The sequence below is a fragment of the Pituophis catenifer genome, unplaced genomic scaffold (assembly GCF_029215685.1).
Source record: "Pituophis catenifer annectens isolate HBS135680 unplaced genomic scaffold, rPitCat1.0.hap2 SCAF_5, whole genome shotgun sequence".
Classification (NCBI taxonomy): domain Eukaryota; kingdom Metazoa; phylum Chordata; class Lepidosauria; order Squamata; family Colubridae; genus Pituophis; species Pituophis catenifer.
The window spans coordinates 58,891,855-58,907,767 of record NW_027256885.1 but is presented as its reverse complement, the minus strand read 5'-3'; the positions used below and the strand labels follow the sequence as shown (position 1 = coordinate 58,907,767).

At 42.9% G+C, this 15,913-nt stretch overlaps 1 protein-coding gene across 5 annotated transcripts in view; it reads right to left on the bottom strand.

Annotated features, from left to right (window-relative positions):
* The window catches only part of LOC139317411 (phosphatidylinositol 5-phosphate 4-kinase type-2 beta), a 144,779-nt gene that overhangs the window by 75,511 nt on the left and 53,355 nt on the right, over positions 1-15,913 (bottom strand). For all 5 annotated transcript variants that reach the window (XM_070944456.1, XM_070944458.1, XM_070944459.1 and 2 more), the window contains 2 exons: positions 13,614-13,766; positions 12,412-12,558 (listed from right to left, as the gene is read on the bottom strand). In XM_070944456.1, the coding sequence (XP_070800557.1) occupies positions 12,412-12,558; positions 13,614-13,766 (300 nt within the window). The remainder of the gene's footprint in view (positions 1-12,411; positions 12,559-13,613; positions 13,767-15,913) is intronic.

The following is a 15,913-nucleotide window of genomic DNA, read 5'->3' as shown; positions in this document are numbered from 1 at the left end:
TGCTAGCAGGCGAGAAAATGAAGAAATAAGGAATACACGGCTGGAAGATTAAAACAATGTATTTAAAAATGAAATAAGGTATAGGTGGATAGTAATAATAAAAAGGAGGTTTTTATAGACAAATATGGATGAATAAGAATATGAGAAGAATATGACAGATATATAAACTTGAAATATTGATGGAAATTAGAACATAAGAGAAATTAAGCATGTGAAAAGAGATTTATAAATATATACAAAGGTATGTTTTAAGTAAGAACCATGTATCAATGTTAAACTGTCAAAAAAAAAATGGGATAATGAAAAATTTGATTAACTGAAATAAACAATGTATAGATGGATGGAAACAATCAAAAGAGGACCATGCTGGGATTAATAGTAACATTAACTATGATTATGCTGTGTTTAACAGCCAAAAATTAAAAATGAGTATGCTGTGTTTAACAGCCAAAAAACAAAAATGACTATGCTGTGTTTAACAGCCAAAAAAAACCAAAAATGATTATGTTGGGTAGAACAGCAAAACAAAGAGGATTTTGCTGGGAGTAACAGTAAAAATGAAATGATTATGATGGGTTTAATAATAAAAACAAATATAATGATGCTGGGTTTAACAGTAAAAATAAAGTGACTATGCTGGGATTAACAGCCAAAAAATAAAAATTATTATGCTGGGTAGGACAGCCAAAATAAGAAGATATTTAGATTAACAGTAAAAATGAAATGAATAAATTGGGTTTAATAACAGAAACTAAGATGATAATGTTGGGTTCAACAGTAAAAATAAAATGATTATGCTGGAAACTATGTTTATGTTGGGGATAGTAAAAATGAAATGATTGTGTTAGGATTAATAGTAAAGTAATGAAAATGATTATATTGGGAGCAATAGTTAAAATATTTTTTAAATACTTACAATAACTGTAATGATTTATATTGTTAAAATATATCCATCTAAGCAAAAAGAAAGAGAAAAATGGAATGATATTTGGTTAGGATTTAAGATTTAAGTAACGGGTTTTTTGGGACAATGGCATAGTTAAATTGATACAATTTTGGGAAATAACAAGAGTAAAATATTAAGTTGTGTTAATTGGAAAATAAGATTTGTTAATGATTTGTATTAATTTGTGACCGGATCAATGCTTCGTTTTGGAAAAGTTGTGTTTTATGTTTATGGTTTAAAAAAAAAAAAAAAGAAAGATTCCGTTTTCCAGAAGGAAGACGTGCATTTAATGTAGATACGGAGGGCCCTTCTCACATCCAACTTGTGCCATCTCTGTTCTCGGGCATGTCTCGGGCCTGGGCAGAAGTTGGGTAATATCAACTCCTGGGCCCTGTGGAACCATGAATTAACTTTAGGAATGAAAGAAGGGTCCAAACGTAAGACCACCCTGTCCGGGTGGAATATGCAGAGGTCCTGTCTTACAGAAAGAGCCGCCAGCTCCGAAATCCTTCTGGCTGATGTAATTGTGAGTGGGAAACGCCACCTTAAGGGAAAGGAAACGTAGACTGGCTGACCTCAAGGGCTCAAAGGGACTCACTGTAAGTGCCTGTAAAACCTTAGTCAGATCCCAAGTGGGATACAGTACCTGTGAACCACAGGTGGGTGGTAAGTTGGAAGCGCCCCTGAGGAATCTGCGCACGCTGGGATGTTTAGTAAGTGACTCTAAACTCCTGGGAAAATAGGGAGCTATCAAGATCACCTCCGCCTTTACCGTGAGAACCTTCCTGATGACTGCCAGGATCAAGGCCCGGGGGGGGGAGTCCAACCGGAAGCGTCATGGCGAGACAGTCGGGGAATTAGCGGGCTCCGATGAGCTCCGCGAAAACCCGGACTGACGAACCGCTGCCGAGGGGTCTTCGGACCGGAACCGTCCTGTAGGGATGGGGAAGAAGGAGAGGCATCTCGGAAGACCAAGAGGAACAGGCAAGTTCCTCAAAGGTCAGAGGAAACTCTCTCCGATTCGGCAGCGGGGGTGGCAGCCATTACAGCTGTCAAGAAGCTGGGGCAACCAGGCTAAGTATTGAGCAGGAGCGGTGACTGGAATGGAGTTTTGAAGCCGGGTGAGTGACAGCCAACCCACAGGTGAAACAACAAAAAAAACCTTTTAAACCTGAAAAAACCCCAGCGTAAAAATAGCGGCTAACGGGCATGGGGGGGAAGAACAGAGGCTGTCTGAAGCGCAATTTAAAGGGACAAAAACCCGAAAAGAAAATTGACTTTTGAAAAAAATTATTGGAAAACTTTAAAAACCAGAAGAAATAACCCCAAAATTGGCTAAAGGATTGGAAAGAAAATAAATAGATCCTTTTTTTTGAATTTTAAGAAAAATAAAAGAGAAAGTGGACAATAAGCCCTGTAACATAAGTGTTGTATAAACAGAAGGAAGAAGAAGAAAAAAGAGGGGAAAAGTGTTGTTTAATTCGGACTGGACTATAAAACTGATTTGGCATTTTCAAAGTTAAAAAGAAGAAAAGAGAAACTAGTAAAGATTGTTAACATGGATTGAAACAAAATGGATACTTTGTCAGACAACTGATAGGAATTGTGGATTGTAGAGAGACACCTTCAGGAGAAAGAAAGAATACTGCAATTTGGAACCTTTGTTTTGGAAAATTTTGAACTTTATTAGTGATAACAGCCATGAGAACTTTTGGGGAGGATTTCTTTGTCTGCAAGCTGCTTGACTTTGGGGAAAAAAAAGGAACACAACGAAACTTTTAAAATTGGAATAATACCAACCCAGAAAGAATAAAATGGCACAGGAAATTACAGAAATGATGGAAATGAAGTAATCGTCATGGAAAACAGAAATAAGAGAAATAATTACAATGTTACATGGAGAATTGAAACCTGATTTAAACCAAGGACCCAGAGTCTGGAGGAAGAATGGAGAGGCACACACTGCAAGATGCTTGAAGTCCAGTGTGAAGTTTCCACAGTCTGTGTTGATTTGAGAAGCCATGTCATCTGCTGGTGTTGGTCCACTGTGCTTCATTAAGTCCAGGGTCAACGCAGCTGTCTACCAGGAGATTTTGGAGCACTTCATGCTTCCTTCCGCAGACGAGCTTTATGGGGATGCTGACTTCATTTTCCAGCAGGACTTGGCACCTGCCCACACTGCCAAAAGTACCAAAACCTGGTTAAATGACCATGGGATTACTGTGCTTGATTGGCCAGCAAACTCGCCTGACCTGAACCCCATAGAGAATCTATGGGTCATGGCCAAGTGAAAGATGAGAGACATGAGACCGAACAATGCAGAAGAGCTGAAGGCCGCTACTAAAGCATCCTTGTGAGAAATAAAGAAATTAGGATTATTCCTGTAAAGCAATATAGCCTAAGTTACGCCATTTTAAAATCATGTCAAGGTTTTATTTTACTCTGTATAACCTGATTATATAATTTAGCTGACAGTTTAAGGAGCATGAGAACGGAATCGTGTGATTCCTGTGTTTATGAGGAAGTTGTGTTCTTGAGAAAGTGATTATTTAGGAGGAAGTATGTTCAGGTCAGTTTGACCTCGTTAAGAAGAGGAAGTACGCATATGCTGATCTTACATGTATAAGCAATATTTTTAAGTGGGGTATTTTTATATACTGGAATTATGGGGACTTTCCATAATGGGAATATCATGTGTTTATCTGTTATATAAAGTCTGGAATTGTACTCAAGGGACATGCTTGTATCCTGTAAGGTGTAACCTGAAATTGTATAAAAGACGGCGAGAACGAATGGTAATTCGCTCTCTCACTTTGAGGGGGACCTTTGCAAAGAAATAATTAATAAACTGTATCCTTGTCTTATCTCTCAACTCTCTGTCAATTATTTTCTGGGTGACAGGCATTTCCTGTGTATCACAATCCTGGTCTTCCATAACACCTCAGCAGTGCCACAGGCTGACAGCATCCATGCCACGCTGCATTGAGGCAGTAATTGATGCAAAAGGGGCCCAAACCAAGTACTGAGTACATATGCATGCTTATACCGTATTTTCCGGCGTATAAGACAACTTTTTAACACATGAAAATCTTCTCAAAAGTCGGGGGTCGTCTTATACGCCAGGTGTCATTCTCCTGTAACCAGGCAGACCAGCCCAAAAGGCTCTGACAAGCCTTAAATGGCTCTGGCGATCCAAGCTCTGACGATCCCAGCTGAGTTGCCTGCTAATCAGGCAACGCAGCTGGGATCGCCAGAGCCATGTAAAAGGAAAAAAGTTTTCCCCCTCCAGCTTGCTTACCTTAGCTGCTAGTCGCAACGCTTGCCTTGCTTCGCTTGCCTGAATCCATTCCATCAGCAAGCAACTCCCTGCCTGCAATCAAGCAGGCAGGGAGTTGTGGACTTCAACTCCCAGAATTCCTCAGCCAGCAAAACAAAGCTGGCTGAGGAATTCTGGGAGTTGAAGTCTACAAGTCTTAAAGTTGCCAAGGTTGGAGACCCGTGTTCTATTGGGTAAGTTTTTTTCCCCTTTGGGAGCTTTTAAAAAAATAGTTAATTGGGGTTTTTTTAGTTGTTCTTTTTTAGACCTAGCCATTTAAAGTTTAGGAAGTTTTAAATTTAGTTTTCATATAAAAATAAAAATAAAATAAAATAAAATAAAATAATATTTGTGCAGCTTTCTGAGATTTAGTGTGTTTCTGTAGTGTTTCACTCTAACTACACAAACACACAAAATCTCACAAAGCTGTATGTGGAATTTTGTGTGTGTAAAGTGTGAAAGTTGTTTTTTTTGGGCTTTTTGTGGCTGTGTGAGGTTCCTGCTTGTTGCAGGGGCCATTTTGGGCCTAGCACAGCTGCTTTTACATCGTGGGTGAGCCAGTTGATGTTTTTTAATTTTTATTTGGTGTGTGTTGGAAGAGGGGTAGTCTTATACGGCGAGTATAGCCCAAAACCTATATTTTAACAGGAAAAGTCGGGGGTCGTCTTATACGCCCAGTCGTCTAATACGCCGGAAAATACGGTACTTTTCAGAGGTCCGATATTGTTCTATGTACAATCCTTGTTTTATTGATTTCATGTAATATTCCAATTTTCTGAGATTGTGAATTTGGGGTTTTCATGAGCTGTAAGCCATAATCATCAAAAGTATGACAAATCAAGGCTTGAACTATCTCGCTTTGCATGTAATGAGTCTATCTCATATATTAGTTTCACCTTTTAAGTTGCATTACTGAAATAAATGAACTTTTGTATGATATTCTAATTTTTCGAGTTTCACCTGTAGATGACAATGGGAAGGGGTACAACATAGAATGGAAGGGAAAAATTGAATTTGGTTAAGATCAGAGATGATAATGAAGGGTAATATTGGTTTTTTTTAAAAAAAGATGAGAATAAATATCATGGCAAAAAAGAAGCATAGAAATTGTAAATTTAGTTGAAGTGACTAAAAACTGTTTAAATTTGTGAATTGGCCAAATACTCTGTTCAGAAAAAATGCATTGTATGTTTGTATGTGTGTTTCTGTAAAAAATAAAAAAACTTTAAAAAAAAAAAAGGCCGGGGGGGAGGTGTATAAAAAGCCCCGAGGCCATGGGCACCTCAGGGCATCTGTTCCCTCCACCCCCCATGTTCTGAACCTGCTGAAAAACCTCGGCAGGTGGGTGTTTTCTGGGGAAGCAAACAGATCTATAACTGGTCTCCTGTAACGGACTGTCAGCTCCTGGAACGAGGGGTGCAAGCGCCATTCTGAGTGGTCCACTGCTGAGACAATCTGCCTGCACATTCAGGGTCCCAGATATGTGCTCTGCCCTTATGGACTGAAGGTGACTCGTCGCCCAGCACCCCAGACAATCCACCAGTGCCATGAGGGGTCTGGAATGTGTCCCCCCTTGGCAATTGATGTGGGCCTTGGCTGTCACGTCGTCTGTTAAGACCAACACGTGTTGTCCCACTATGGCTTCCTTAAAACTCTTGAGGGCCAGGTAAACCGCCCTGAGCTCCAGCCAATTGATCCTGTGCAACAGGTCCGCTTTTGTCCACTGGTCCTGCGCAAACTGTGACTGGCAGTGTGCCCCCCAGCCATAAAGACTGGCGTCCGTCGTGATGGTCAGACGGTCTGGTTATTTGAAGAGGCACCCTTTTGCAAGGGTCTGTGACCTCCACCATCGAAAGGACTGCAGTACCTGTAGAGGAACTCTTACCCTGTCCTGGGAATTGCTCCTGCCGGATCGTTGGTAAGGCAGGAGAAACCACTGCAGCGCCCTGGCGTGGAGTCGTGCTCACGGAACGATGGCAATGCACGACATCATCTTCCCCAGGAGCTGCGACAGGAGTATGAGTGGTACTGTGTCCATGGCCGTGATGCGGCTTGCTAACTGTTGCAAGCTGTCCCGTCTCTCCGGGGAGAGATAGACCATGCATACGGCTGTATCTATAATGGCTCCCAAATGGAGCAATCTGGTGGTCAGATGAAAATGGCTCTTGTTGTTTAACAAAAAGCCATGTTTTTGCAGAACCTGGATTGTGATCCGAAGAGCTGCCTCTGCCTGAACAGCTGACGAGGACTGAATCAGAATGTCGTCCAGGTAACATTGGACTCTGACTAGCACAGATCGAAGGTGGGCTGCTAAAGCCACCAATATCTTTGTGAAGACTCATGGCATTGAGGACAGGCCGAATGGCATGGCCTTGTATTGGTAATGTCTTTCCGCATATGAGAAATGGAGGAACTGTCCGTGAGCAGGTCTGATGGGTATATGGAGATATGCTTCTGTGAGGTCGATGGATGTGAGGAAGTCGCCCTGTCGTATACCTCCCAGAATTGATTGGAGTGACTACATCTTGAGGCATTTGTACTCCAGACATGTATAGAGACGTTTGAGATCTAAAATCGCTCTGCACCCCCCAGAGCACTTTTGAACCAAGAACAGTATTGAGTAGAAACCCAGTCCCCGTTCCTCCTGTGGGACAGGTTGAATTGCCTGGATTTCCAGGTGTTGAATCGCTGAATTCATCAGGGTTTGTTTGGCTGCATTCATGGAGACAGAGCAGCTGATTAAAAACTTGGGGGGGGGGGATGGAGAGTAATTCTAGAGCCAAACCTGAGCGTACCATGCTGAGTACCCACCTGTCTGAGGTGGTGGCCTCCCACTGATGGTAGTGGAGGCTGAGCTGACCGCCTAGATGCGTGACGGTCCTGCAGTCATTTTGAACGATGATATGGGCGACTTCCTGCTCCGCGAAAGGGCCGCTTGCTCTGAAACTGTTGAGGCCCCGGAACTCCGACCTCTCTGTCTGTCTCTCTTGTCTGCCAGAATAAGATCACTGGAACTGTTGGAATTCGCCTCCCGATTCTGGAGCACGAAAGGATTCCCTCCTAAGATAAGGAGAGAACCTCCTGTCCCCCCTCCAAAAAAGGGAGGGCATGGCTTTGCCCCTGCCCTTGGTCTCCACCAGAATGGATTCCATGGCCTCTCCAAACAAGTCATTGCCCATGAAAGGGGCAGAAGCCAACTTCCACTTGTTTTTATTATCCGCCTGCCAATGTTTAAGCCATAGCAAATGACGGGCTGTTACTGACGAGGCCAGCGATCTGGATGCGAACTTTGCCACATTCAAGGTGGCATCTGCTGAAAACTCAGCTGCAGCAACCAACTTATTTATATCCTGATGAATTCTCACATCCTCTGGAGGGATTATTTCCTGTAACTGGGAAGCCAGAGCAAGGAAGCCCTATTGAAGAAGGAAGCTGATGTGGCAGCTTTAATGGCCCAGGCAGCTGCCTGGTGGGCCTTCCTTAAGGACCCTTCAGCCTTTTTGTCCTCCGCCTTCAGACAATCCATTGCCTCTGTAGGCAAGAGTGCCACTGAAGTCATGGCAGCCACTGGTTTGTCGACAGTAGGAACCTCCAAAGCTGCAGACATATCTGAAGCCACATTGTAAAGCCGTTTTTCAGCTCTAGACGGAGGCATGCCCGCTTCAGGATTGGTTCACTGCCTTTGAACCACATCCAGAAATAATTTGGGTGAAGGAATCACCTCTGTTTCCACCGTAGGTTCAGAAAAGAGCAAATGACCAGAATCCCTCAGGCTCTGGGTAGATGCAGAAGCCTGGTCAGGATCCAAGTTAGTGATAGCCTTGGCCTCACGCAGTAATGACTTAAGTAAATCTGTCTTAAAAAGGCCTGTAAAAGGCGATGGATCCAGAAGTATCCCCTCATCTCCTGAAAGGTTCTGGAATTCCTCATCCTCAGTCAAGGAGTCCCCACTCATAGAAGGAGCTAGAGAAGAAAGCTCACGAGGATCCAGCCACTCTTCCTGAAGGATAGGTGGTGCCTGCTGATGATGGTAAGAAGAACCCCCTTGAGAAGGGAAATTCCTCTGCTGCAAGCCTGCAGCGATTCCCTGCGTAATAGCTTGGGAAATTATCTGTTGTAACTGTTCAGGAAACTCTGCAACAGCTTCCTCCACTGGGCGGAGCCCCGCTGCAGTGGGAGTAAACAAGGCCTCTGGCCTGGCTCTTGGAGGAGGAATAAGCTCCTCTGAGCCTGCTGCAGGCAAGACAGGGCTTACAATAGAAAAGGCTTCAGCCCTATCCAGAACCTCTCCTAAGGTTGGATAGCACGCCTCACCGGTGCCATCTGGTGACCATTGCCTGCAAGAGGCAGTTTGCAGAGGCCCTGGATCATTAGCAGGAGCCAATGGTCTTTCTTCTGCCCCTCCCATAGGAGAACCTTCTTGATCCAGACTTTTCTTAGCCTTTCGGATCTTAGCCAGATCTTTCTCTAATGCCTTTTGGCGTCGTTCTGCGTCCTTTTCTGCCATCTTAGAGCTTCTGCCACTCTTAGAAGCAGTTGCATGGCTTCTAGTTGTAGCTCCCCTTGCTGCAGCTCTCTGTGCAGATGGCCTTAGGCTTAGAGCCGGAAAAGCCCCAGGGGAAGCTCTCTTTCTGCCCATATCGGGCTGTTGGCTGGTGGCGCGCGCACGAGATGCCATCTTCCACCTTAAATAGAGGCAGGTGGACCCGCAATGGGTAGCTGCTGCAGCGGCCCAAATCGCACTCCCCACGCTACCACCGCTGACCAGTATGCCCCAGACGCCGCTGGGCAGTGACTGAGTCCCCCTTCCACCTTCCTGGCGGGAATGCCCAGGCCTCCGCTCACCAATGAGCCAGAAAATGGCTACCGGCCCTTACCTCTAACCGCGGCTGGCTGGGACCTCAGCTGATCGAAGCCGGCAAGAAAACAGCTGTTCAGCAGACCGAAAAGCTGCCCGATCGCTGTAGCGATCCACAGAATTGAAATAAATCAATTAAGCTCACGAGTTGGAAAAATCCAGGCCAAAGGCGCAGCTCTCTCCAATACGTCTCTTCTGCATGAAGACTGAGCCGAACTGGGGAATCACCAGACAAGGAGAGAGTGACCAGAGATGCAAATAAGATCACGTGCTCAGTCTCCATGCAGAAGATAGAGCTACTACACATTCCTGGATGCTCTAGGGCCGTGATGGCGAACCTATGGCACCTGTGCCACAGGTGGCACGCAGAGCCATATTAGTGGGCACGCCAGCTCAGCTCTGGGGTGCATGCACGCATTGGCCAGCTGATTTTTGGGCCTTCTGGGCCCACCAGAAGTAGGGAAACAGGCTGTTTCCTGCCTCTGGAGGGCCTGGGGGGGGGGGGGGAAGGCCCGATTTTCTTTCTTACCTGGCTCCAGATCCTCTCTATGCATCTGGGAAGGACGAAAACAGCCTTTCCATAGACTCCTAGAGAGACTCCTAGAGAGGCTCCTAGAGACTCCTAGAGAGGTTCTGGAGGCTGGGGACAGCAAAAAATGTCACTTCCTGTCCCACTGAGCATTGGGAAATGGGCCCTTTCAGCCTCCATAGGGCCTCCAAGGGAGTGGGAAAGGCTGTTTTCGCCCTTCCCAGATGCATAGAGAGGATCTGGAACCAGTAAGAAAAATGGGCTTACCAGGCCATCATGTGCAAGGAGCGGGGGTGGGTGAGGTTGCGTGCGCATGCGCGTGGGCACGTGCACGTGCGACCCTCCCCCGCCCCCCCTCTCCTGGCACGCGATGGCAAAAAGGTTAGCCATCACTGCTCTAGGGAGAATGGGCATGTTATGGCTTTATGGGATAGCCTGGTTCATACAGCTTTCTAAAACAACACCTGTATACTGTGTGCACAATTATTAGGCAAGTTGTATTTTGGAGGATTAATTTTATTATTGAACAACTACAGTTCTCTCGGTCAATCCAAAATGTTAATAAATGTGAATATTTAAGAAAGTAAAAGTGAGGTTTTGGCTTTCGTAGGAGAATATCTATGTGTGCACAATTATTGGGCAACTATTAGTGTGCAGAATTATTATGCAACTAAATGAAAATTTGCCCATCTCATTTATTTTCATCTGTTAAAGTGAGAATAATAAACACACAACTCAAAATTTACAAATAAACATTTCTGACAATTCAAAAAAAAAAAATCAGTGACCAATATAGCCACCCTTCTTTTCAATAACAGTCATAAGCCTTCCATTCATGGAGTCTGTTGGTTTCTTGATCTGTTGACAATCAACTTTTTGTGGAGCAGCAACAGCCTCCCAGACACTGTTCAGAGAGGTGGTACTGTTTTTCTTCACTGTAAATCTCCTGTTTAAGAAGGGTCCACAAGTTCTCAATAGGGTTTAGGTCACGTGAGGAAGGGGGCCATGTCATTATTCTTTCATCTTTAAGGCCTTTACTGGCTAGCCACGCAGTGGAGTACTTCGATGCATGCGATGGAACATTGTCCTGCATAAAAACCATGGTCTTCTTGAAAGATGCAGACTTTTTCCTGTACCACTGCTTGAAGAAAGTGTCTTCTAAAAACTGGCAGTAGGTTTGGGAGTTGATTTTGAGTCCATCTTCAACCCGAAAAGGTCCAACTAGCTCATCTTTCATAATACCAGCCCATATCAGTACCCCACCTCCACCTTGCTGGCGCCTGAGTCGAAGTGGAGCTCTGTGCCCGTTACTGATCTAGCCACGGGCCCATCCATCTGGTCCGTCAAGAGTCACTCTCATCTCATCAGTCCATCAAACCTTTGAAAAATCTGTCTTCAGGTATTTCTTGGTCCAGTCTTGCCGTTTCAACTTATGTGTCTTGTTCAGTGATGGTCGGGTTTCAGCCTTCCTTACTTTGGCCATGTCTCTGAGCACTGAACACCTTGTACTTCTGGGCACTCCAGGTAGGTTGCAGTTCTGGAATATGACAGCACTGGAGGATAATGGGTTCCTGGTAGCTTCACATTTGATTCTTCTCAAATCTGTGGCAGTTAATGTGCGTCTTTTTTTCTCAACACGTTTCTTGCGACCCTGTTGACTATTTGCAACAAAACATTTGATGGTTCTGTGATCACGCCCCAATATCTTAGCAATTTCAAAAGTGCTGCATCCTTCTGAAAGACTTTTTACAATTTTTGACTTTTCAGAGTCAGTTAAGTCTCTTTTTGACCCATTTTGCCTGAGGAAAAGAAGCTGCCTAATAATTATGCACACCTTGATATGGGGTGTTGATCTCCTTAGGTCACACCCTCCCTCATTACACAAATACACATCACCTGATATCCATTAAGCATTCAAGTTTATACAGCTTGGACCTGGAAAATATGCATAAAAATGATATGGTCAAAATACTTACTTGCCTAATAATTGTGCAGTGTATTCTCACATCTCAGCGAACTATACACTAATTGCCTTAAAACTACCACCGTGTTTGATCTAGAAAATCAAGTGCATCTATGCACTACTGTATGAAATTCTGCAGGAATTTATGCAAAAATATTTCACTTCTGACTGCCAGCTGCTCTTTGCATTACATGCAAACAGTTCTTTGTGAACAGTCATGAGATTCCCCGACACCAAAACAGTCCCAAAGGTTTAGTCTAAAAATTTATGAGGAAGTCACTGTTATTCAAAACAAAATATTTAATTCACCCTCCAATGTCTCTTAGCAATCCCAATTTGAGGTGGGGGGGTGGAGAATACCAAATTTGGTTTTTATACTAGCAAGTTACAGGTATTAAAGAACACTGTGATACCATTAGTGAACACCACCAGTTCTAATTTCATACATTAAATCTGGAAACAATATTTCTCATTTTACCTCTGCGACAATAGCTTTCCTCCTCCAGTGTGAAACTCCTACAAAATGCAAAATCAACACCAGGCCTAAACTGTACCCGTGCTTTAGAGCAGCCATGGTGTACTGGACTCAACCTTCAGAGTAAACCAACATACTTATAAAAGGAAACAACCATATGAATATAGTAAACATGTGAATTACACAGAAATGATAGTATTTTTCAAACACTGCCCTCCTTTCTTCACAACTCCAAGACTCTAGTATCTGCTTATGATTCTAAACCTATAAGCAAGCACTTTTTGAGGCCAGAATGGGATGTTGGCAAACTTAAGAGATTCTCACCTTGAGATCATATTTCCGATGCACTGTCAACCGGTGACTAAATACATTCCTGGTGACTACCATGTAGGTTTCCACACCATCTACAGTAAGCCTGTACATGCCAAGAAACTGGGGTAAAAGTGTATTCCCATGACATTCCACAATGAACTAAAGGGAATGAGGAAAAGGAGAGAATATACAATCAATCAGTGTCAGTCAAAAAGCTGCTAGCACAGTTTAAATGGAAAGGTGCTTTTGGGGTTGCCATAGAAGAAAACTTTAGAAGGGCACTTGAGATCCTTTTTAAAGTATCAACATCTCAAAATAGAACCTGGTATCCTAAATAATTTCTAACAAATGAAACCAAAAGGACAAAAATGTTTTGTCCGTAGGATGGTGGAGAAACATGATGTCGGTAAATCAACTGTTTTGCTACAAAGGTTAGTCTTAGAAATAAGGAACAAAGTCCTGAGCCTCATATTACCAGAATGAAATGTGATTATAACAAGAAAGTAATTATTCTAACCACATTTTTCCAAGCTCAGATTTCTTCAGTTACATTGGAGAGACCCATTTTCTGCAATCAGGTGGCCTTCTGATTACTGGCCTAAAAGCTTCCATTGTCCAGAATGGACCAATCTCCTTCTATTCAACTCAACTATGATCCTGAGACTTGTTCATAAGAAACTATTGGTCTGGAGCTCTTGGATAATGCAACCAGAACCTCCTGAATAGAGAAAACGAAGAATGAGGAAAAAATATTCCCATGATGCAAAACAATACATCTGTACTCTTGTGGAGCAAAAGGGCCTGATGGAGCCTTTTCTTTTGAGACCCTTTCTGCCATTTGGAAAGTTACACAAGGTAAGTTAATTATGGCAGCTGTTTCCAGCAAACCTGGAAACAATCTTTCTCACTTTAACTCTGTGGCGATAAGAGTTAAAAGTGAAAAAGAAATTAAGGAAAAATAACTCTGGGCTCAGCTGCATCTGATGTTTTTTCTAAATCAAAATGATGCAGCCTAATTCATAGGTCACACACACAATAGTTTCATAAACTGGAAGGAAAACATCTCCTTTTCAGCCTCTTTTCCTCTTGCTAGAACAGGAAAATTTCTGCAGAAGTGTCCCCCAAAAATATGAGCATCTATTACAATGGCTTATGTCCACAATGGTATTCTGAAACATTTGGGCTAGTATACTTTCTTCCTACATGTAACTCACCTGGTGATATTTTTTTAGAATGTTGTGTATCTCTGCAACATCTTCACTTGACACTGCCTTGATGACAAACCGATGGTCATAGGAGGTAAGGAAGTGAATCCCACACCGACCATGGCTATCACTGTATACTGGAGCACTCCGTGTCACAGAATTCTATGTGGAGGTAAGAGAAGGCCTACAATTCAGGTTAATTTTAGTTGAAGCAATAATGAGAAGTACTTTGCACAGTGTTTCAGAAATATTTTATGTCAACTGTGTACCACATGAACAATTTTTGTATCAGGTTTTTGTGTACTTTTTAAAATACAATCTTTGATAAAATTATTACTGGTTTTCAAAACTGGACAGCTACAAGAATTACAACCTTTTTGTTTTTCAATGCATAAATGACAGTAATAGCCAAGTATATACCAGGATTATCTTAATATTAGATTATTTCAAAACCAGAATCTTTCCTCACATAAACATGTTTACCCACATACTAGAAAAGGGAGGTTTGGTAGTTTATGCCAGGATTGAACTCTGTTTTGTCTGGGAAGAAGTAAAATGTGCTTGGTTTAGACATGGACCCAAGTATTCTGAGCACTTATGTTCCAAGATGGGACACCATGTGGCAGCAGCTAATAGGAAGGTACTGGGAAATGGTGGGGAAGAGAAGAATAGACCAAATGGGTATGCTACACTTGTATAAAACAACTAGACTACCTTTGCCCAATTGGGTCAACTTTTCAGTGATATTTCTGTTTCTAAACAGAGAAACAGAATGACCAAGAGAGGGCAAAAAAGTAGAGGGACCAGGAACTACTTCCAGCCTTCTGCCAGCTTCCCCATTGAGTTTCCTTGTGGGAATCTGGCAGAGAGCATTGGAAATCCCCTTCTCTTCCCATCCCATTCCAGCAGGCAGGTAAGTGGCTGCTGCTGGGTGAGAGAAGGAGCAAGGAATTGACAGACTGGCTGGGAAACTTGTCAGAGTATATTCATCAACTGGAATAGGACATGATAACAAGGTCAGCCAATGTATAGGCATAGCAACTAAGTCAGCCAATGAGGACTATTTAGGAGCTGAAACAGACTGGAGCCAGGGCGTGTCTTAGTCTGCAGTTTCTGAGTCTGTGCAGAGAAACTGAAACTGGAAACAACCTGGGCGTGGCTCTGTGTTTAGCTCTGAGCTCTGAAGCTGCAAACTAGTTTGCTCTGCTGAAATGAAACTAACTGTTCTCTCCTGCCTTGTGTTTTGCTTGTAACTGCTACATTGAAGAAGAATCTATATTGGTATTGTACATTTATCTTCATGTATTATATGTATATAAAGAAGTTAATGAATCCTGCTGAATCAGTTTACCTGTGTGTGCTTTCTGAATTTAATTTCTGCAACACTCTGACAAAACTGTCACAAAATGTTGAAAATGAATATCACATGACCACAGCAGCCACCAGTAGAACTGAAGCAGCCACAACTTTCCCAAATTTCATTCTGTCAGGTGTTATGGGTCCCTGATTTTGGACACATTCTATAAATTAGTCCATTTGCGCTACTTTGGTTCAAACCTTTTTGCCCTATGATGCACCATTTCACCCAGTTAAAGGTGAGAACAATTAGAATTTTAGTACTATATAGATGACAACTAAGAGGAGGTATAGGAAAGAAAGGTGCTGGGAGGATTGGTGGGTAAACTAGCATATAGACCATGGGCAGGGGTGGGTTCTAATTTTTTTTACTACCAGTTCTGTGGGCGTGGCTTGTTTGGTGGGCGTGGCTTGATAGTCATGTGATTGGGTGGGCGTGGCTTGGTGGTCATGTGACTGGGTGGGTGTGGCCAACTTGATGTTACTCACGTCAAAGGTTAGGGTTAGGGTGCCTGGACTCTCCTCGCCTCAAAGGTCTCAACAAGATACAATTTCCCAATTGTACAATTTTTACTACTACTGAACATCCAAAATATGTGTACATATATATTACATAGTATAGTGTGTATAGGCACACAAAAAGATACATTATCTACTATATATACTGTATGTGTATGTGTACACACACACACACACACACACACCTCTTCTAAAACTATACACATTCAACCTCACTTACTACATTTGGAAAAACACACCCAGAGTCCACTTTCTGTCACACATTTAACTATAACTTCTGTACATTAGAACATTACACACGCCTTCAGATTTACTTTCCTAGCCAGCATATGACTGTTAGAGCCAGGAGAGATCATGGATTGAGTAAAATGTGGTGAAACTCACTTAACAACGCTCTTGCTTAGCAACCAAAATTTTGGATTCAATTCTGGTCA